At 46.1% G+C, this 22,811-nt stretch overlaps 1 protein-coding gene across 1 annotated transcript in view; it reads right to left on the bottom strand.

Annotated features, from left to right (window-relative positions):
• The window catches only part of ADGRD2 (adhesion G protein-coupled receptor D2), a 41,913-nt gene that overhangs the window by 3,188 nt on the left and 15,914 nt on the right, over nt 1-22,811 (bottom strand). The window contains exons 12-26 of the mRNA XM_039321610.1: nt 20,520-20,625; nt 19,736-19,791; nt 18,990-19,116; nt 18,612-18,715; nt 17,155-17,257; nt 16,856-17,009; nt 15,634-15,767; nt 13,677-13,792; nt 12,128-12,248; nt 5,953-5,994; nt 5,118-5,171; nt 4,145-4,274; nt 3,986-4,044; nt 1,759-1,824; nt 762-792 (exon numbers count right to left, since the gene is read on the bottom strand). Coding sequence (XP_039177544.1) covers nt 762-792; nt 1,759-1,824; nt 3,986-4,044; nt 4,145-4,274; nt 5,118-5,171; nt 5,953-5,994; nt 12,128-12,248; nt 13,677-13,792; nt 15,634-15,767; nt 16,856-17,009; nt 17,155-17,257; nt 18,612-18,715; nt 18,990-19,116; nt 19,736-19,791; nt 20,520-20,625 — 1,403 coding nt within the window. The remainder of the gene's footprint in view (nt 1-761; nt 793-1,758; nt 1,825-3,985; nt 4,045-4,144; nt 4,275-5,117; nt 5,172-5,952; nt 5,995-12,127; nt 12,249-13,676; nt 13,793-15,633; nt 15,768-16,855; nt 17,010-17,154; nt 17,258-18,611; nt 18,716-18,989; nt 19,117-19,735; nt 19,792-20,519; nt 20,626-22,811) is intronic.

Here is a 22,811-nt window from a genome sequence, read left to right as displayed (position 1 = left end):
AACTTACAACAGTGTGTTTAGTGACTGTTGAAAGTCACAACAGCCCTGAAAACACTGACTGATGATCGTTTTTCACACTTATGACGACTGCAGCATCTCCATGGTCACCTGATCAAAATTTGGACGCTTGGGGCAAACTGATTCACACTTATGACGGTTGCAGCATCCCGGAGGGGGAGGTCCCATGATCCCCCTCTGCGACCTTCTGACAAACAAAGTCAATGGGGGGGAGAGCCCGATTCGCTTCCCAGCCGTGTTGCTAGCCTGAACAACTGGAGCGAAGAAAAGTCGTAAAATGGGGCACAACTCACTTAAGAAATTTCTCACTGAGCCACCTAAATTTGGGGGTCAATTGTGTTCGTAAGTCGAGAACTGCCTGTACTCAGGTGTGTCCTGGGCATGGATCCTGAGCATGACAAGAGTCCTAAAGAGCAGAATTTGAGGCACGATTTAATATGCTTGCAAAAATTAGAAATTGGTCAGCAATTCCCGTTGCAGAGGCTGGTCTGATCTGGAGGGTGTTTTTCAACTTTGCAAAAGTTTGATATTATTGTTGTGGTTGTTATTGTTGTTATTATTATTATTAACTTTCTCAACTAATATTCTGCAGGGAAGGAATACTCCGGTCTGGATTCTGAGCGCGACAAGGCTCCTGGCTAGTGCAATTTGAGGCGTGATTTCTCCAGTTAAAACAACGTTTTATTCCCACCTTGGAGCATGAAAATTTAGCAAATATGAACTCAAATGAGGGGAAGCCTTACCTGATGATTTGAAGGCAGTCAGTTGTACAGCCTGGAAAAAGAGAGAGAGAGAGAAGGATTGAGAGAGAGATTGAGACAGAGAAAGAGAGAGAGAATGAGAGAGAGAGAGAGATTGAGGCAGAGAAAGGGAATGAAAGAGAGAGAGATTGAGACAGAAAGAGAGAGAATGAGACAGAGAAAGGGAATGAGAGAGAGAGAGAGAGATTGAGAAAGAGATTGAGATAGAGAGAGAGAGAAAGAGAGAGAGAATGAGATTGAAAGAGATTGAGACAGAGAGACAGAGAGAAAGAGAGAGAGATTGAGAGACTAAAAATGAGAGATTGAGAGAGAGAGAGAGAGAGAGAGAGAGAAAGAGAGAGAGAGAGAGAGAGAGAGAATGAATCTCCCTAAATCTCTGCAGGTAACCCCCATATGTCTTCAATCTCATAGCCAAACAGTTTCCCAGAAAACAATATCCAGTTAAACTTTGCTAATCAAACTTTCATCGGAGCTCTTTTCAGTCTGCAAATATTAACGTAAGCAAACAACATACCACCTCGATTTTATAACACAGCGATGCTTAGGATCCCGTCTTGGATGACCAAAAAACCCTTTTAAATGTGTTTATTGCCCCAAAGCACCGTTCTGGCTTCTACTTTTCTATTCTACGATGATAAGAGGTCATGATCAAATGCCAGGTCAATTTTTCCTTCCTTCCTTCCTTCCTTCCTTCCTTCCTTCCTTCCTTCCTTCCTTCCTTCCTTCCTTCCTTCCTTCCTTCCTTCCTTCCTCCCTCTCTCCCTCTCTCCCTCCCTCTTTCTTTCTTTCTTTCTTTCTTTCTTTCTTTCTTTCTTTCTTTCTTTCTTTCTTTCTTTCTTTCTTTCTTTCTTTCTTGTGCGCTGGCTTTTTCCAATCTCTATTCCCTTCAAAACTGGAGATGCAATTGTTAAAAAAAAAGAAAGTTGTTTCATTTTTTTTACGATGCCCCCCTTGTAAAAATTATTTTAATCCATTCTACCTCACAGTGGCGCAGCCTTCTTGTTGCTGGAGCCCTAAAGGATGGTGTGATTTGTAGTCCATATGTCTGCAAGGTACAAGCAACTCCATTTTCATGGACTCAGAGGTTTAGAGGGACCTCCGAGGTCATCTAATCCAACCTTTACACAAACCTTGAATTCAACCTCAAGATTGCCAGACTGCATTTTTTCACCCAGGTTTAGTGAGTCCACAGTGGGTTCAAGTCAACTCACTCTTATCCACAGCTTGGGAAACCCCGTTATTTTATTTTATTTTATTTTATCATGGATAAAATATCCTTTGAGCCCAGTGAGGTGTGTGTATGCATATAATGTGCCAGCAAGTCATTCCTGACTCACAAATCTCTGCCTAGATGTTCTCCATCAACATGCATCAACACACACACAAACACACACCCACGCAGCATCCTACAGCGCACCAGACTGAAAGTACCTGCCTCTTTTGTTAAAAAAAAACAAAAGAAAAGAAAAACAAAGCTAAGTTTCTAGACCTTATGATCAGGAAGCTGATCTCCAACAGCTGAGAGCCAATCTTTGCAATTTTTCTCTTCCTCCCACCCCAGAATTCACTTTATCCCAAGTCCACCTTCCACCCTTTCTGGTCACTCCAGCTGGGGAAGGAGACGGAAAAGCCGGGCGCGAAGCTCGCTTCCTCTCCGCCTCGTGAGTCTAACGCTGGCCTTGGCATTTAAAAATCACCAGCAACGTTTCTGGCTGGCTTAATTGATTGAGCCCTGTGCTTAAGGCCGGGTGCCCGGTAACTTGGCAATGACATGGGTCGCTGGATCTAACACCTGGGAGGTGACCGACACCCTGATTTTGCTAGCCCCATCCAGACCCTCAAAACAAGACACCAGGCGAGGCGTACTTTGCTGATTAAAATGGGGTGGGGGGGAGGAAAGAAGGGGAGTGGGGGAAGAGCTGTTTATTTGACGGAGAGGCATGGGGGGGGGCTTGGATGTGACCGCGCCCATCGTCCTTTTCAATAGCCTGGCAGAAATGTCATCTAGGCATCTGCACCCCCATGTCACCGGGCTTTGGCTGGTGAGAACACGGCGTTCGGCTGGGAAGCTGCTGACGCTGCTGATGACGGATGGACGGGCGAGGGGGGGGGAGAGAAGCAGGAAAACCTCTCCGAGATGCTGCGAAGGCAAGGTGGGCCTCCATAACTTTGTGCAAGTCTGGATCCAAACACTGCAAAGGCAGGTGGGCCTCCATAACGTTGTGCAGGTGTGGATCCAGATGCTGTGCAGGCAGGTGGGCCTCCATAACTTTGTGCAAGTCTGGATCCAGATGCTGTGAAGGCAGGTGGGCCTCCATAACATTGTGCAGGTCTGGATGCAGATGCTGCAAAGGCAAGTGGGCCTCCATAACATTGTGCAGGTCTGGATCCAGATGCTGCGAAGGCAAGTGGGCCTCCATAACTTTGTGCAGGTCTGGATCCAGATGCTGTGAAAGCAGGCGGGCTTCCATAACTTTGTGCAGTCTGGATCCAGATGCTGCGAAAGCAAGTGGGCCTCCATAACTTTGTGCAGGTCTGGATCCATATGCTGTGAAAGCAGGCGGGCTTCCATAACTTTGTGCAGTCTGGATCCAGATGCTGTGAAAGCAGGTGAGCTTCCATAACTTTGTGCAGGTCTGGATCCAGATGCTGTGAAAGCAGGCGGGCTTCCATAACTTTGTGCAGTCTGGATCCAGATGCTGCGAAGGCAGGTGGGCCTCCATAACTTTGTGCAGGTCTGGATCCAGATGCTGCGAAGACAAGGTGGGCCTCCATCACTTTGTGCAGGCCTGGAAGGGCCTCCTAGATGCTACTGGCCTTCACCGTTTGCGTGTTCACACACCCCATAGGTCCCCGGTGTGCTCAGCCAGGGACTTGGCTCCATAAACTGGCCCCACAGCTTTCCTTGAGACAACGGGAAGCTAGTCTCACAAGGTGTTCCCCTCAGCAGGTCTAACTCTTTCTCCTGCAAGATGGCGTCCTCCAGAAGCTTGAGGTCCAAAGATGGCCACGGGAAAGAGGAGTTGTGGAAACAACACAACACGGGCAACAGGGCGCTTGACTGAGGCTAGGGCGTACACCCCACACTTGGCCATCAGACCTGTTTTACTCAACACAAGAGATGCGAAATGCTCACACTGACAAGGTGGCCTGATGCCCAGGAGAAGGTGAACATTTAGGACACCTTCTGAGCGCGTGGGACTTACCGGTTTCTCTGGCGACATAATTGATGAAACAGTCCGTGGGATTTTGGCAGTGAAGTTCCCTATATTAGGAAAGAGGCATCAGTTGGGTGCAAACAGCCAACATCCGAACGCAGCCCGAGTCTTCCTGCTGGCTGGAAGGAAAAGCCACTCTCTCCCTACCTTTGCTCTTGGACGTGGTGTCCTTCTCGGTGGAACAGGATGTACTTTCCGGAGTGGTTGGGTTGAATCTGGCCATCTCCCAGGAGGTGTTCCTGGGGCTTGACAGATAATTGACAGGGTGGGAGCAGTTCTGAAACGACAGGAGAAGAGAAGCTCTGGGGGGTGAGGACCTTCCCTGACGCCTGGGAGAAGCAGGAAAACCTCTCTGAGATGCTGCGAAGGCAAGGTGAGCCTCCGTACCTTTGTGCAGGTCTGGGTCCAGACGCTGCGAAGGCAAGGTGGGCCTCCATAACTTTGTGCAGGTCTGGATCCAGACGCTGCAAAGACAAGGTGGGCCTCCATAACTTTGTGCAGGTCTGGGTCCAGATGCTGCGAAGGCAAGTTGGGCCTCCATAACTTTGTGCAGGTCTGGGTCCAGACGCTGCGAAGGCAAGGTGGGCCTCCATAACTTTGTGCAGGTCTGGATCCAGACGCTGCAAAGACAAGGTGGGCTTCCATAACTTTGTGCAGGTCTAGCTCCAGACGCTGCGAAGGCAAGGTGGGCCTCCATAACTTTGTGCAGGTCTGGGTCCAGATGCTGCGAAGGCAAGGTGGGCCTCCATAACTTTGTGCAGGTCTGCCTCCAGATGCTGCGAAGGCAAGGAGCCTCCCCCGCTACCACCTTTCTAGGATGGTCGCGTACTACCTGCCAGGTGCCAATGTATCACAGGTGGTACCCGTACCACTGGTTGAAAAGCCCTGCCCTAGACATCAAGGAGTAGATGGTAACAAATGGGTCACCCCTATAGAGAAGCTTTTTTCCCAGAAAGTGTCTCCGATGTGGTAAGACTCCAGCCCTCATCCTTTCCTTCGACCGTGCCAAGTGGAATCTGGAGCGGACGGTCCCAGTTTATTCTGAGGAGGCCACGCTGGAACATCTAACCCAAAATGGAACCGAAAGGTAGAGAAAGTTTGCTGGGGTCTTCAGACCTACCGTGAAGGAGAGGGCTTTTTTCTTCTCTCTCATTCTCTGGATGGCATTGCGCACCTGGAGATGGAACACAAAGAGAGGTCAGCCATTTGGTCCAAAGTATCCCACCAATGATGCTCTCCAGAAGTCAGGAAAGCCCCGTGCCTGAAATTCAGATCAGACTAAATTTTCGAGGTCTTCCAGAGCCAATGAAAGAGAACTCTCCACATTTGATAGCGACGGAGCAGGGAACTGGGGAAGATGAGTGTCTTAGTTACACTTCTCAAAACTCTTTCTCCTTGAGAACCTTGGGGGCACAATTGAGTGACATCTCCACCTAACGGTAAACTACATCTCCCAGCGTCCCCGCCACGTGGGGCTGCGAGAGGCCTTTTAGCAACATCTGGAATCCTGCAACGAGTTTTGGCTCCTTTTATATGTAAGGAAAAAAAGAGAAAAAAATTTATCCTAGGAAATCTGGTCTTGCTGTTCATATGTCGTACGGTTGAATGATGGCTCCTTAAGTTTGTTTGTGCAACAACAAGCAGAAACGTAAAAACAAATGGTACAGATTTGTTTCTGCACTCTGAATCCCCAGCTGGCCATAACATGCTTTTTTTTTTTTTTTAAAGTGATTAAAAAAAGGCAGGTTTTTTTTTTCTTCCAAACTTCTGTTATAACTGATGCAACAGTCTCCTGATCTTGAGAGACCAATTTTTTTTTAATAGTTAAAAAAAAAAGCTGAAATAGTAAGCCTCCCACAGATCAGGCTTGCCCCAGCCACCACCCACGCCTTGCCACAGTTATATTTAAAATCATAAGGACTAGAAACTTGCTGTGTTTCTAAGCTCAGTCTTACCTCACTATTATAGAGTGCGTAGACCAGGAATATGTAGAGGCCCTGTAAAAAAAAAAAAAAATGGGGGGGGGGTATGTGTGTGTGAAAAAGCAAATGCGTACAGACAAGCTGAAAAGATATTAGCTTGGAAAAATTATTGTTTTAGCTGTTGCAAAGGCTGAGATGCAAAGCTGGAAGGGTGTTTTTCTTTCTTCTTACCAGCAGCTGCGAGGCTGAGGCTGCCGCTGTAAAAAGATCAACAGGAGAAACTCACAATTTCAGCCTCTTTTTTTCCTTTTCCAGCTGCCCACAATGAAAAGATCAACGGAGTCTGTCTGCACTGCAGAATTACAGCTTCACATCACATTAACCTGAAAGTCGGAGACTGTTTTCCTTGTGGCTTGAATGGGTAAGGTTTTCAAGATGGAAAACGCTGAGCTGTACTCCGTCTCTTTGCATTAAGTTCAGCTCGAAAGCCTCACCGCGAAATCAAAATAATAAAGCTTTGCAATTCAAAGACGTATCCATGTGTGATAGGAGGTGAAGAATAGAATAGAATAGAATAGAATAGAATAGAATAGAATAGAATAGAATAGAATAGAATAGAATAAGGAATAGAATAAGGAATAGAATAGAATGGAATAGAATAGAATATAGAATAATAGAATATAGAATAATAATAGAATAGAATAGAATAAAAGAACAGAATATAGATTAATAGAATATAGAATATAGAATATTAATAGAATAGAATAATAGAATAGAATATAAAATTAGAATATAGAATAGAATAATAGAATAGAATAGAATAATAGAATATAGAATAGAATAGAATAGAATAGAATAGAATAGAATAGAATAGAATAGAATAGAATAGAATAGAATAGGAATGACATTGGAGGTCTTCTAGTCCAACCCCTTGTTCAAGCAGGAGAATTTATACCATTTCAGATAAGTGACTGTCCAGTCTCTTCTTTAAAATCTCCAGTGATGGAGCACCCACGATTTCTGGTGGCAAGCTGTTCCACTGGTTAATTGTCCTCACTGTCAGGAAGTTTCTCCTTAATTCCAAGTTGCTTCTCTCTTTGGTCAGTTTCCAACCATTGTTTCTTGTCCTGCCCTCTGGTGCTTTAGTAAATAACGTGACCCCCTCTTCTTGGTGGCAGCCCTTCAAATACTGGAATATTGCTATCATGTCTCCCCTATTTCTTCTTTTCTTTAAGCAAATCCAAGTCCTGCAGCCGTTCTTCATGTTTTGGTCTCCAGGCCTTTAAATCATCTTAGTTGCTCTTCTTTGCACTTTTCCCAAAGCCTCAACATCTTTTTTGTAATGCGGTGACCAAAACTGGATGCTGCATTCCAGGTGTGGCCTTACTAAGGCTTTATAAAGCAGTGCTAAGACTTCACGTGATTTTGATTCTGTGCCTCTGTTTATACAACCAAGGATTGTGTTAGCTTTTTTGGCTGTTGCCGCACACGGCCGGCTCGTGTTTAAGGGATTGTCCACTAGGACTCCAAGATCCCTCTCATTTGGTACCGTTTGGAAAGTGAATTGTTTTTGGGTTCTGTTTTGCAATCCTTGGCTCTGGGGCAGGTCCCCCCAAAAATCTGCTTTTCAGCTGGATCCAGATAGAGGGTAGCAATGTTTTATTATTAATAATTGTTGGGGACTTATTATTTCTAAGGCGTTCCATGCATCCTTTATTCTAAACGACGCTATCTTTTATTTTATTTTTTTTTAAATTTCCTTTAGATGGATTTATTTTCGTGGCACTTCCTAAGCTAAAATGTACAGCTCAGCCTCAGATATAGAAGTAAAACAAAAAACAAAACAAAACAAAACAAAAAAACCATGTGCACAAATGCAAAAGCCCAAATCTTGATTTTCTCAAGATTGGCTCCTGGCAATTTTCAGAAACTACAAACGTCTCCATCTAGAGGCTAAATGCTGCCCGAAGTTTATAGGCCAAGGATAAAATAGATGAGAGTGTTATTGTGCAATTCCTCGTTCCTGGAATTTTATAAGGGGTCCAGATAACTTGTAACTTTCTTGCACTTTCTCCGTTCTTTCTCTTCTGTTCTTTTTTCTTTTTTTAAAGAATTATTTCCAGCCAAAAATGCGTTGAAAAGGAAAGAGGACAACAGTACAAGTTTTTCGAATGCCGTAAATAAATTTCCTGAAGACTAATGTTATCCCATCCTCCCCTCAAAAAAAAAAAAAAATGTTTTATACAATTTAGAAAAGTTTTCCTTTTGTTCTCAGGAGATAAGTATTTAAAAAGTAACTGGCCAGGGTAGTTTGCCTGACAGACTTCTGGGGAGAAAAAAAGGAACATTTTGCTGGTTTCTATTTGGTCTTGAAATGCACATTCAAGTTAAGACCGCTGATTAATTTCCTGATGTTTTATTATTAATAACTGTTGAGGACTTATTTCCACATCCTTTATTATAAACAACAATCTTTTGTTTCAGAAAAGTCCTTTCGATGTATTTATTTTCCTGGTTTTTGGCTCTTGAATTTTCCCTCTGAAGCCAAATTATAAACACATTTTTTTTCCTGATGATAAATATGATCCTTGTGACTTAAAAACACCCCAAATTTAGTGCTAGCTCACTCCAGACTTAACAGAAATCCTGCTGTTTCAAATGGAGCAAAAACGGTTGGATAAATTGCCCGTTTTCCAGAGAAGGAAGCAAAGCTGAGCCAGACCCACAAAAGTCACACAAGAACACTTTTGCAGAAATGCAAGTTTTCTCACCCTGGCAATTGGCTTCCCCTGCGATAATTCTGTGCAATGTGCTATTTGTGCAATGAATTCTTGTTGGAAAAAAAAAAACAATGTGTGCCAGGAGAGCACAGCTTTGGAGACTGGTGAGTTTTGTTTTTCTGGAACCAAAAATGTCTCCCTTTGGCAAATTGAGGACCCTCTGCAGCCAGGCCCGCTCTCTGGGTCTGTTCACCCTCTGCAGGATTTGTCCTTGACCCAGGGAGGGGCTTCAGCCCCCCCCCTTGGTTCAGAATTTTATTTCCTAGCTATACATCAATCCAACTTTGCACTCTGCGGGCTGGGCTCTGTTGCTTTTCTTTTTTTTTTACATCTGATAGGGCTTCTCTCTCTCCTTCGGCTATCGCAAAACTTTGCCAGCTGACGCATTAATTGCAGCCGGTATCTCTGCAAGCCGCAGGACTCCCACGCAGGTGGAAGGAGGGGCCCAGCGCCCCGTTGCGCTCTTTGCAGATGGAAAGAAGCATCACGGGTGGGAAGACAGGGCACGGGCACACACACACAAACACAGAAACCACACTCTCTCACACACACTTTCTGTTTCTTTCTCTCCTGCCTCGGGGTTGGCTCGGCGTGTTTGCATCCACCTGGTTCTTAAGACAGCTGACATTTTTAAGAGGGAGGAAAGCTGGCATCCCAGGGCCTGTAAATAAATATTGGCCTGTCTTTTCCAGAGCATCCCCTCTGCTGAGCCTTAGCGGCAATTAAATACTGTTTTGTTCCAAGCAATCTCGCCAGAGGTTAAAAGGGAGCACGCTCAATTGTTCGTGTTTGTGTCTGATGCCTGGGTTGAGTTGTGCATTTTAGTTTGGGGTAGGTTAGATCAGTGGTTCTTATGCTGGGCGATATGACCCCCCAGGGGGCGATTTCATTTTTCAAGGGGGCGATGGAGCGAGATGTTTTGGGGACACTTTTGAGACTTTTTCGTGCAGTGAATCGCTGCATATCTGTCGTACAAAAACATCAGATCGCTCGCTATTAGTGGATTGAAATTGTGTTTTCAAATGTTCCTCCAGCTAGCTTCAGTACAGAACGCCGTACCTATGTGAAGACGCATCGCTTAGCTTCATGCGCCTTGCGCAGCAGCCTCTACCCATACAGTGGCACGCCATTGGCCAGAATATGGGAGATATGGGAAAAAAGACTGGAAATAAATGATTTGCATCGATATGTCCTGATGACAATTTTAAAGAAAACAAAAAAAAAAGTGTTTGCATAAATTGAAGAATTATTTCCTACGTGGTGATGGAGAGGTGATGTTGGGGGAGGGGGGGCGATGACAACTTCCTCATTGGCTCAAGGGGGCGATTTGTTCAAAAAGGTGAAGAACCACTGGGTTAGATGACTAGTTAGTCCTGGCCGGGGGGGGGGGGCGCAGGAAGATGAGGAAAGAAGGAAGGAAGAAGAGAAGGCAGGAAGGGAGAAAAATAGGAGAGGTTGGGAAGGAAGGAAGGAAGGAAGGAAGGGAGGGAGGGAGGGAGGGAGGGAGGGAGGATGGAAAAGATGAAAGGAGAGAGGAAGGAAAAGGAAAGGAAAGGGAGAGGCTGGCAGGGAGAGAGGGAGAGGAAGGAAGGAAGGAAGGAAGGAAGGAAGGAAGGAAGGAAGGAAGGAAGGAAGGAAGGAAGGAAGGAAGGAAGAAAAGGAAGGAGGGAGGGAGGATGGAAAAGATGAAAGGAGAGAGGAAGGAAAAGGAAAGGAAAGGAAAGGAAAGGGAGAGGCTGGCAGGGAGAGAGGGAGAGGAAGGAAGGAAGGAAGGAAGGAAGGAAGGAAGGAAGGAAGGAAGGAAGGAAGGAAGGAGGGAAAGGAAGGAGGGAGGGAGGATGGAAAAGATGAAAGGAGAGAGGAAGGAAAAGGAAAGGAAAGGAAAGGAAAGGGAGAGGCTGGCAGGGAGAGAGGGAGAGGAAGGAAGGAAGGAAGGAAGGAAGGAGGGAAAGGAAGGAGGGAGGGAGGATGGAAAAGATGAAAGGAGAGAGGAAGGAAAAGGAAAGGAAAGGAAAGGAAAGGAAAGGGAGAGAGGCTGGCAGGGAGAGAGGGAGAGGAAGGAAGGAAGGAAGGAAGGAAGGAAGGAAGGAAGGAAGGAGGGAAAGGAAGGAGGGAGGGAGGGAGGATGGAAAAGATGAAAGGAGAGAGGAAGGAAAAGGAAAGGAAAGGAAAGGAAAGGAAAGGGAGAGAGGCTGGCAGGGAGAGAAGGAGAGGAAAGAAGGAAGAAAGGAGGATGGAAAGAAGAAGGAAGGAAGGAAGGAAGGAAGGAAGGAAGGAAGGAAGGAAGGAAGGAAGGAAGGAAGGAGAAAGGGAAAAAGGAAAGGGAAGAGTTTCCCAAGTGTAATATTTAATAATATAATATTGTCATTATTACATGATATTATTTTTTAATATATGATTAAGCAGCGTAATACTTAATAAAGGAATCTGATCCTAAGAATTAGTCTTGGGGGAAGAGCCCGAGTAGATCAGAATTACGTTTGCTAATCTAGGGTTGGCTTGAACAAGACCTTGCATTGCATAAACCACGGTTGTATTCTGCTGAGACCAAAGGCACCGCACGGCTTTATGGCTTTGAGTGCAGGGGGGGGGGAAGGGAGTAACAAGCTTGCCCCCTTTTCCCATCCACCCCTTTGAGCAAAAATTTCTGACTGGGGGTTCACCCCAGCATTCTATACTAACACTCCTGAACCAGGAGAAAGTCGTTGACTATATATGGTCCCCATAGGAGCATCTAAGAAAACCATGGTGTAGTAGAGAGTCTCCCGCTTGAGCAGGGGGGTGGACTAGATGACCTCCAAGGTCCCTTCCAGCTCTATACTGATTGATTGATTGAAATGGTCAAGAGTCTCCTGCTTGAGCAGGGGTTGGACTAGAAGACCTCCAAGGTCCCTTCCAGATCTATTCTGATTGATTGATTGATTGAAATGGTCAAGGGTCTCCTGCTTGAGCAGGGGTTGGACTAGAAGACCTCCAAGGTCCCTTCCAGCTCTATTCTGATTGATTGATTGATTGATTGATTGATTGAAATGGTCAAGAGTCTCCTGCTTGAGCAGGGGCTGGACTAGAAGACCTCCAAGGTCCCTTCCAGATCTATTCTGATTGATTGATTGATTGATTGATTGATTGAAATGGTCAAGAGTTTCCTGCTTGAGCAGGGGCTGGACTAGAAGACCTCCAAGTTCGCTTCCAGATCTATTTTGATTGATTGGTGGATGGAAGGCTAATTGTCTGTCAAAAGGTGCGTGCTTCGGGACTCCCACTTCACAGCCGATCTCAGGTAATGACCCTTTGGGGTTCACGCCTCGCCTGTGGCCCTTGCAAAAGTTCTGCCTCCTGGCAACTCCTGCTGGACCAGGAGACCTTGGCCAGGGCCACTGAACCTTCTGCAGATGTTGGGAGAGAAGCTTCGGTCCACCCAAACTCACCTGGAGGGAGTTTAGCATGATGAAGATGTAAGCCCAGGTGATGCTGAGGTGAACGAGGATGCCGCACACCCAGGTCAGGCCCAGGACAGGCAGCAGCACCAAAATGGGCTTGGTGGTGGCCCTAGAAAGGGAGCAGAACACACAACGGTCGGTCTCTTCCCGGCCCACGTTCCCCCAAAGTGGGCTGCACAAGAGCCAGGTTCGTTTGGGGTCACTTCTGCCTCCATTCTCCTTGTTGGATGGAAAGATGCTCCTTTTGTAATCTTCTGCTTTGGGGTTTTCTTATCTCGTAGCCCGGAATGACTCCCAAGTCGTGCGACAGCGGAGATTCCACAACCACAAATGGACAAACAACCGGGGCTTCCCCCTTTTCCAAAATTACCTCAGAGCAAACCGGACAAAATTTTCCCTCCTTTTTTGCTTCGTGTCAAGGCAGAGAGAGACCCCCCCCTCCCCTTCACCCCCACCGCCACCGCCATTTCAGGGAGCTGTGAAGCAAGCCCACCCACTCACGAATCCGCCAAATGGTTTTTGGGTGACTTTTTTTGTTTTTTAATTATCCTTTCTTAATCGGAGCTTTTGCAAGTAGCCAAAGGAGTCACTATGGACTCCTGTGGAAATAAACAACTGTAAAAAAAAGTCTTTGATTTGCAGGCCGGTTCAATCGGGATCTCGTTGGCTCTTCTACGTCATCCCACCCACCCGGGGTGAAGATGCCTCCAAAGCCACCAGCGGCAGAGATGTCATCTCGCCCTCCCACCCCTGAAGGCCTCCACCTTCAGCACTGCAAACAGCCTGGAGGATATTTACACCACCAGAGGAACACTGTGTGTGTCTTGTGGCTGCCCACGGCGCCAGCTGAAAAGCAACAAGAGATTTCCTTCCGTTGGCCTTATCGGAGCAAAGCTCGGGGAGATGATGGGTTGACCCTGAGCGGGGCAGAGATGAGGAGAAGAGAGGGTGGGGTGGCTCTAAGCATCCAGAGGTGGCTTGGAAGGAGCAGAGGAGAAAGTGGAAACCATCCCTTCCAAAGATGGAAAGATAAGATGCTGTGTTCTACTGGTTCGGTTTCTAACCGGTCTTCTGTCGTCAAGAAACATTGGGCAGACATTGTGAAGCCATGAAGCTAGACATGATGGCGGGGAAGGTGGTGTTAGGTGTTGAATTATTGGTGGAAGCTAAGGCGCCTTTCCACAATTGCCACATTTTCTGCAATGTGTCCTCCTTCTGAATCAGATTCATGCACGTCAAGATGTTTTGACCCACTGATGCTATGTCTGGGCAAAAGTCACTGAAGGACGCCCAAGTTTTGAACAGTTTTGGAGACGTGATCAAACCACCCTCTGGCTTATCCATTGAATCAAAAACGCCCAGTTCTAATTTTTGTTGATTATAAGGGGGGTGGGGAAAAGAATGTCTGTCCATCCATGCCAAAGGCCACGGAGAAGCAGAATCATATCAACACGATCTGGAGAGCTGACAAACGGCACCCAGCTGTCTAGCTTTGCTCCCATGAGGAGGAACACGTGCACACCCGGGCCCGACTTACCAGATTTGAACCCCAATCTGCTTCTCCAGGCTGCTGTTGGGGGTCAGCATCCGTGACCGCCGCCGTGCACTGGAGACTGTCACCATCACCACCCGGAACAGCACAAAGGTGTTCACCTAGAATGACAATAACATCAATAAGACTTCCAAGGACTGTGAAATTTTCCTTCTGTTAAACCGAGAATGATCACCTAAAATGAAATTCAATAGTGAAAAAAAAGTAAGGCTCTACATTTAGGCAAGAAAAGCCAAGTGCACAGGTGTACTATAGGCGGTACCTGGCTCTATGGTAGCAACTGTGAGAGGGATCTCGGAGTCCTAGTGGACAATCCCTTAAATAGGAGCCAGCCGTGGGCTGCAGCTGCCAAAAAAGCCAACACAGGGCTAGGCTGCATTAACAGAGGGAGAGAATCAAGATTAGGTGAAGAGTTAATACCACTTTACAAGGCCTTGGCAAGGCACACTTGGAATACTGCACCCAGTGTTGGTCACCACCATGTAAAAAAGATGTTGAGGTTCTAGAAAGAGTCCAGAGAAGAGCAACAAAGATGATCAGCGGACTGGAGGCTAATACAGATAAGGAACGGTTGCTGGAATTGGGTATGTCTAGTTTAATGAAGAGAAGGACAAGGGGGGACATGACAGCAGTCTTCCAATATCTCAGGGGCTGTCCCAAAGAAGAGAAGCTATTCTCCAAAGTACCTGAAGGCAGGACAAGAAACAACGGATGGAAATTAACCAAAGAGAGAAGCAACCTAGAACTAAGGAGAAATTTCCTGACAGTTAGGACAATTAATTAGTGGAACAGCTTGCCTTCAGAAGTTGTGGGTGCTCCAACACTGGGGGTACTGAAGTAGAGATTGGACAACCATTTGTCCAGAATGGTATAGGATCTCCTGCTTGAGGGGTGTTGGTCTGGAAGACTTCCAAAATCTCTTCCAACTCTGTGATTCTGTGATTCTATTATTTTGCTATCCTTCCTTCCTTCCTTCCTTCCTTCCTTCCTTCCTTCCTTCCTTCCTTCCTTCCTTCCTTCCCTCCCTCCCTCCCTCCCTCCATCACTGGAGGTTTTGGAGAAGAAATTGGACAACCGTTTGTCTGAAATGGTATAGGCTTCCCACCTGAGCAGGGGGTTGGACTAGAAAACCTCCAAGGTCCCTTTCAGCCCTGTGATTCTTTGATTTTGAGATAGATAAAATATATGACAGAAGGAAGGAAGGAAGGAAGGAAGGAAGGAAGGAAGGAAGGAAGGAAGGAAGGAAGGAAGGAAGGAAGGAAGGAAGGAAGGAGCTTGTCTCCAGAAGTTGTGGGAGCTCCAGATAATTTTTAAGAAGATATTGGACAGTCCTTTGTCTGAAATGGTATACGGTCTCCTGCCTGAACAGGGGGTTGGACTAGATGATCTCCAAGGTCCCTGCCAACTCTGTTATTCTGTTATTTGCCTACAGAAATAGGCTTGGACCTGGCAGGCAGAGCCAGAAATAAAGTCTAATCTGAAGGTGTGGTGAACTTGATCCTAAATAATGCACTGACCTGGCACACAACATCTATTTAAAGTTCTACTTAATTCAGTCCTTCCCTCAAAATTGTGAGGACCGAACTTTAAAGGTTGGTGGGGTGGGCAGTAGCAAGCATAACAGCTTCTACTGCAGAAGATTCTAAGTTCAACCCCACTGATGCCAGATGGGGCTGAGAAAAAAAATCTTTGTGGAAGCCCCTCTAGATGTTGGAGATACTTGAGGAGCTAAGGAGAGGCAACCTGCAATGGACGATAGATGGAGGGGCGAGATGGTGAGGTTGATGACCTTGTTGAGGGAGGCAAAAACCACAGGAACGTTGAAGTTGCAAGCCAAGGTCTTGGACAGTGGACATTAAAGGCCCCCAATTTCTGGGCCTTCAAAACCGCAAGAGGGTGGACAAGGAAGGCCAGGAAGTCAACCGAAGATGTTGGCCCTTACCGTTAGGACAAAGAGGACAGGTCCCACGAATGCCCAGATGACCTCTGTCTGCACATTCAGCCAACAGTGATTGTCCGCCACGTATTTGTTGAACGAAGTGGCCAAGGTGACACCCACAATCAGCACAGGAAGCCCTGGAAAGAAGGGGAGAGATTGGCCGGTCTGTGTCTTCATCCCATCTCCAATGATCCACTTGACCATTGAGGAAGAACCACAGTTGACCTCTGCTTGAGCGTTTCATTGTCTCCAACCAGCACATTCTTTTTCCTTCTTGGGCTATCCTGTGAAGCTCCCTCAAGTGGTCTTCTCTGAGTTTCAAACCACACAGGTAGAGACAGTGGCCATGGGGTTCAATTGATCTTGTTTTACTCATAATGCTTTGATGTATCTGCATACCCTCTTCAGCCATATACTAATAGAACAGGTTTCGTTTTGCACAATAGAGATATCTACAACATTGTTGGCTTATGTGTGTCCCCAAAGGTTCTTTTTCAAGAGGCAACTGGACTTCTTTGTTTTTTCTTTGAAGGCGTTTCGCTTCTCATGCAAGGAGCTTCTTCAGCTCTGGCTGGATGGTGGGGAGTCGAAGAATTTATACTCCTTGCAGACGGCTGGTCATTTGCGTCCTTTGAGAGGGTCGTTGAGGCCACTTGGAGGCCATCTATCTGCGACACATTAGGACACAGTTAAACCTCCAAGTGGCCTCAACAACTCTCTCAAAGAAGGCAGATGACCAGCAGTCTGCAAGGAGTATAAATCCTTCCCTTCCCCACCATCCAGTCAGAGCTGAAGAAGCTTCTTAGATGAGAAGCGAAACGTCTTCAGGGGAAAAATCAAGAAAGTCCAGTTGCCTCCTGAAAAAGCATCTTTGGGACAATCCTGACCTGGATGACTGAGAATCTCCATAAATATTTGGCTTATCTGTGGTTCTTTTCAGAGCAACCTAGCTACAGAGACATGCAATCGCCGTGAAGAGTTGACCATTTTCCATCCAATGGACTTGACTGCTCCTTCCCCAGTGTGGTCCTTCCCTACTGGACATCAACTCCATCCTTTCCCATCATGGTACGATGAGTAGGGAGAACAGCCTAGGGCTCATAGTAGACCTCTGATCTACTCCAGCTTAGGTTTGGACAAGTTGGTTCAACTGGGTCAAAGGAAGAAGCAGTCTAGCCCGATCTTCCTGTTGCCCCTTCCCCTTCTTGACCCCTGGGATACAGACCCCAACCGGTCACATAGTAGAAACGCATCCTCCGATCTTCGCTCATGTTGACGGCCACCACTTTGCTCCAGAGCAGAAGACCTTCCACCAGCATCCAAGCGAAGGCCGCCATGAAGAAAAGGTGGAGAAAGGCCGTGACAGCAAAGCAGACGCCCTGGGGAGAGATGGGGAGTCCTAGGGTCAAATGTCTGGTGGAAGAAGGAGAGGGTTTGGGGGTTCGCTTTGGGCCCCAATTCAGCTAGCAAAGATAGGACACCTCCTAAGTGATTCCCCTCCTGTTTCCCAGCTCTTCTCCTGACCTGGTTGATCTTGGCCAATTCACTGAACATGAGCAAGGCCTCTGCAGCAGCCAGGGCGAAGATCAGGTTTTTATGCACCGTGGTTCGCTCGCTTTTGGGGACCCTGTTAAAAGGAAGAGTAAAGGTTTTGGCACAAGTTCTACTGAGTGTATTCCACTAGTTTCTACTAAAGATACGAAATGGGACAAAAATTACAAACTAACGTTGTCAACCGCATACAAAGAAAACCAACGTAAAATGTTCTATAGATGGCATTTAGCACCGGCGAGATTGACTAAAATATATAAAAATACGAATCCGGACTGTTGGAAATGTAAAAATAAAGAGGGAACATTTTATCATATGTGGTGGCAATGCCCCAAAGCAAAGACTTATTGTGAGCAAATAAGGAGATGGAAATAACAAAAGAACAAATTGAGCTTAAAGCCGAAATATTCTTATTAGGCATAATCAATCCAAAGATGGAAAAACAACTCCAATACATCATTATACATATAATAACTGCTGCCCGCATTGCGTATGCGCAATGCTGGAAAAGGGAAAATATACCAACAAATGTAATGATTATTTACAAGATATTAGAATGTGCTGAGATGTACAAACTTACTTTAGAAATAAAAGACAAGGAAGTTACAGAATTTTATGAGATATGGGACAGGTATTACAATTGGTTAGAATTGAGGAATAAAAAAGTATGAGAAGTAATGTAAATAAGTGTAAATAAATGTAAGAGATATAGGACATTGTATTGTTAAGAAAAAAGAAAAATGTACTTCGCATTTTGTTTTTTGTAAAGAGAGAAAATAAAAAATATTTTTTTTTTAAAAAAAGATACTCAATGGACCCTTGAGAAGTTAGACAGATCCCTTCCCACTCTGAAGCTGGCCCCACACAACTGGCCAAGGAAGACCGTCAGGGATGCATTCACATGACCCATCAAGTCTTTTTGGGCTTCATCTCGGTTAGATGTTTTAGAACAGTGCTTCTCAACCTTTTTAATGCTGCAACCCCCAACTGGTCGTAAGTCGAGGACTACTCAACCGGTTGTAAATCGAGGACTACTCAACTGGTGCAGCACCGTTTGCAGAATGGGACTTTTGGCGGGCTCAGCAGGGCAGAGACAGCCTGGACAATTCCTATTGGCTTTTGAAAGCCAATAGAATTAGACTCTACTCAAGAGAGTCTATTCTATTGGCTTTCAAAAGCCAATAGAATAAAAGGGAGTAGCACAGCTAAGGAAAAGGGGGGGGAAATTGCAGACTGCGTTGTTTGGCGACCCCCGTGAAATGGTCGTTCGACCCCAAACGGGGTCCCGACCCACAGGTTGATGAGAACCACTGTTCTAGAAGGCTATGTGAATGGAAATCACTTGGCTGGTTCGTTTCAAGACGCCGTGGGGATCCAAGAATGGAGCTGATTTGACAAGCGTGCGTCCATTTGTGTTACTTCAGACTCACCCAACGGCTAAGAAGAGCACAAAGGTGACTATCAAGGCACAGAAGGACACACCACAGCCAACAAATGTCAGGGTCTTCAGGGTGGACTCCTCCTCTAAACTCCTCTGTGTGAAAGAAGAGACAACGTGATGAAGGTGAGGGAGGGGTGAGGTGTCCCCTGAGGGCCCAACTCAACAGCTTCCATGCAATGGGCCAGTTCAGCTCTTGGGCAATCTGATCAAGGAAGGGAAGGGATGAAACGCAAGGTGGGGATCTTGATGTGGACAATGTTGTCCAAGCCAAATGAAGGTCCACGTTCCATGGCTTCTCCCCAGGGTTCCACCAAAGCCCCCCAAGAAATGTCTTCCTCCACTGGGACTCTCCTGACCCTCTACTAACCTGGACTTCATAGACCTGTAGCAAGACTGCAAAGTTGGTGGTGTGGTTACAGGCACAGGTGGTTAGATCTTTCTGAGAAGAAGACACTGAGCAACCTCTGGTGGACCAGCCGCCAACACCTTCAGGACTGAAGCACAGAAAAAAGTTCTGGGCCCAGATGTTCACGTTCTGGACCCCAAATGCCCCCACCCCACCCAGGGAAAGTTGCCCGTAGGAAGGAGCTGAGAACCACCTCCAGAGATCTTGACTCAACTCTCATTCTCCTTTCGTAAAAGTTGTCCTAAAAAAAAAAAAAAACCACCAAACCACCTTCCCTGGTTCACCTACTTCAAACACAACACAACCACTGGGTTCACCGACTGATAAGTGAAGGTGTGTGTGGTGCACTTATAGGGCAGTGTGGTTAGCAGACCACGTTCAGAGATGGTTGGGTGGATTTTGTTGGTGGCTGTTGTCGTTGGTTCATATGTTGGGCATACTCAAGAAGGTCTTCTACATAAGGGTGAGCTTGGTCCCCAAGTGAAGCATCCGGAGGTGGATGCAGATAAGCTTTGAGTTCAGTCTGCTTTAAGAGGAAGGTTGGAGCAGGAATCTTCTGTCCATCTCTCCTCATGAGACAGCTCCAACCTTCAAGAGCTCTCTGTGAAACCAGCAAGGATCCCACAAGGTCTACTCAATTTTACTGAGTTCTTTCTTTCCGTGCCTTTCCCAAAAATGCAACTGGGAGACTTCTCCGAACCGCCTACCTTCCGCTGAAGTTCCAAAAAGCACAAACTGGTTCCACAAGCTGGTCCGGTAAAGCCTACAGAGAAAGAAGTTCAGAGAGGAGATAAAACGCCTCTCTGGAAAGGAAATATTGGAGATGCTGGCTGGGAAAATTTTTCTGACCCACCCTTCCCAAAAATACTCAGTTGTGGACTTCTTGCAAGTTCTCTTGGGTTCATCTTGATAAGTTGACCGGATGGGACCAGCCGCAGACTTCCCTAAATCTCCCTGAACCTTGTTTGATGTGGAGGCAAGGTCTGGTTTAATTTATCAAGGCGCCCAGTCTCCTCTAACCACAAACCCACTCCGTTCCTTTTTTTTGGGGGGGGGAGTTGGGGTGACCTGTAAAACAGGACCTTTATGTTTCATTTTTTAAAAAAATGCAAGGCGCCTTGCCCGGGATGTGCTGATCTTCAGAAGCTCAAAAGCCCCAAGGAAAGTTGGGTTTCAAGGACGGAAATGGTCAACGTAGACCTCTGGTGAACCATTTTGATCCAGAGAAGAATGACTGGGCAGCAAAAGATGGGGAGAGGGGAACTGTCTTGAGTTTTTTTTTGGGGGGGGGGAAGTATTATGTGTGTGGAGGAGGAACAATGGAAGGGGTGAAAGGAGAGAGGGCATCTGCAAGTGGACATTTGCCCCAACTCTTTCCCTCAAGGAAACACAGACCTTGATGGATGAAAACGGTCCATTCTGAGGTCCTTCAGCAACCCCTTCCCCCTTCCTCTCTCCTGCCTTCCCTGGGTTCCTTCCCGGTAGCCTCACCTGAACCCGATGCCGCAGACGGTAGCGCACAGACGTGCTGATTTCCTTGTAGTTGCTGACCAAGCTGGAGGAGATAATGGAAGAGGCCACCTGCGTGCTCAGATGCCTAAGGAGGAAGAGGGGAGCATGGCTGCATCAACAGAGGGAGAGAATCAAGATCAGGTGAAGCGTTAATACCACTTTACAAGGCCTTGGTGAGGCCACATTTGGAATACGGCGTCCAGTTTTGGTCACCACGATATAAAACAAATGTTGAGGTTCTAGAAAGAGTGCAGAGAAGAGCAACAAAGAGGATCAGGGGACTGGAGGCTGAAACATATGAGGAACGGTTGCTGGAATTGGGTATGTCTAGTTTAATGAAGAGAAGGACATGATAGCAGTCTTCCAATATCTCAGGGGCTGCCCCAAAGAAGAGGGAGTCAAGCTATTCTCCCAAGCGCCTGAAGGCAGGACAAGAAGCAGCGGATGGAAACTGATCAAGGAGAGAAGCAACCTAGAAATGTCCTGACAGGGAGAACAATTAACCAGTGGAACCACCTGCCTCCAGAAGTTGTGAATGTTCCAATACTGGAAGTTTTTAAGAAGAGATTGGACAGCCACTTGTCTGGGATCCTATAGAGTTTCCTGCTTGAGCAGGGGGTTGGACTAGAACAGTGGTTCTTAACCTTTTTGAACGAATCGCCCCCTTGAGCCAATGAGGAAGTTGTCATCGCCCCCTCCCCCAACATAACCTCTCAATCACAGCATAGGAAATAATTCTTCAATTTATCCAAACACTTTTTTTTGTTTTCTTTAAAATTGTCCTCAGGACATATCGATGCAAATCATTTATTTCCAGTCTTTTCCCCATATCTCAACTGTGAAAAATTTTGGTGCCACCCATCACTTTATTCCCAAACTTCGTGATAAATGTATTTCATTATTATCTTATTTATTCAAGACACTTAAATGTAATGACCACTGAAAACAAAATTCAATTGCAAGAAAATGAAATGCCCGAAAAGAAAAACAGTAACATTTAATGATTGAATTACAAGTGAAATTTAAGACGCAAAAAGAAATATAAAAAGGGCATAAGAACAAACCACAATGCAGGAACTAAGAATTTCAAGACGAAAACTCTGAAACTAAATTAAGATTCGAGGAAACTATATATAGTCACGCACACTGTAAAAAGGATTAAAAAGACACAAGGAAAATATAATATCGAACTGGAGTACACGCTAAAAAAATACAATACAAAATGTTTTACAGAGCCACTCAGCATGTGATGTTTCGAAAGAAGCTCTCCCCCCTCCATCAGATATACAGGGATTCACTGTACAAAAAAGTCTCAAAAGTGTCCCCAAAACCTCTCGCTCCATCACCCCCAAATCGCCCTCTTTTCGTTCCTTCGCCCCCCTGAAAAATGAAATCGCCCCCTGGGGGGCAATATCGCCCAGGTTAAGAACCACTGGACTAGAAGACCTCCAAGGTCCTCTTCTGACTCTGTTATTCTATTCTATGGCAGACTTAATGGCACGGCCCAAGCCAGCCTCTGTGTCCCACAGACAGAGGAATGGAGATCAGGAACATCCAGGGAAAATTGGAGAAGAGAACCAACGTGTCTCACCCTATCCCACCCCCCCAGGAGTCACAACCCAGTTCGCCAGAAATCTGGAGGACCCCGTCGTGTTTGTAGACCAACTCTTCATCTTGTAAATCCAAGAAGGAATAACAGAATAACAATATGACATAGTGGCGTATTGTTGGAGTTTGTCTATTTCGCTAACAAGCATCGGTCTATTTTATATCTGTTGGTGGGCTGGGGTGATTGAAGTAGAAAGAAAGAGTCCTCAAGGAATCTTCCCATCCATCCTTGACTAAGGAATAAGTCCTTCAATTTATCTACTTTTTTTTTTCTGGCCTATTTAACTCCAGCCGTTCCAATCAGAGACAATTCAAACCGACTTGAATCTTGAAGCAACCTAGAACTAACCTAGAACTAAGGAGAAACTTCCTGACAGTGAGAACAATTAGCCAGTGGAACAGCCTGCCTCCAGAAGCGGTAAATGCTCCAACACTGGAAGTTTTTAAGAAGAGATTGGACAGCCATTTGTCTGAAATGCTATAGGGTTTCCTGCCTGAGCAGGGGGTTGGACTAGATGACCTCCAAGGTCCCTTCCAACTTTACTACTATTACTATTACGGTTCCAATGGAACAGCTTCCCACCAGAAGTTGTGGGAGCTTCATCACTGGAGGTTTTTAAGAAGAGACTGGACTGCCATCTGTCAGAAATGGTCTAGGGTCTC

This window comes from Crotalus tigris, unplaced genomic scaffold (assembly GCF_016545835.1).
Source record: "Crotalus tigris isolate CLP2741 ecotype Arizona unplaced genomic scaffold, ASM1654583v1 scf7180000023746.1698619, whole genome shotgun sequence".
In the NCBI taxonomy this organism is placed as follows: domain Eukaryota; kingdom Metazoa; phylum Chordata; class Lepidosauria; order Squamata; family Viperidae; genus Crotalus; species Crotalus tigris.
Note: the sequence above shows the minus strand (reverse complement) of the source record. Positions and strands in the feature narration are given on the sequence as shown.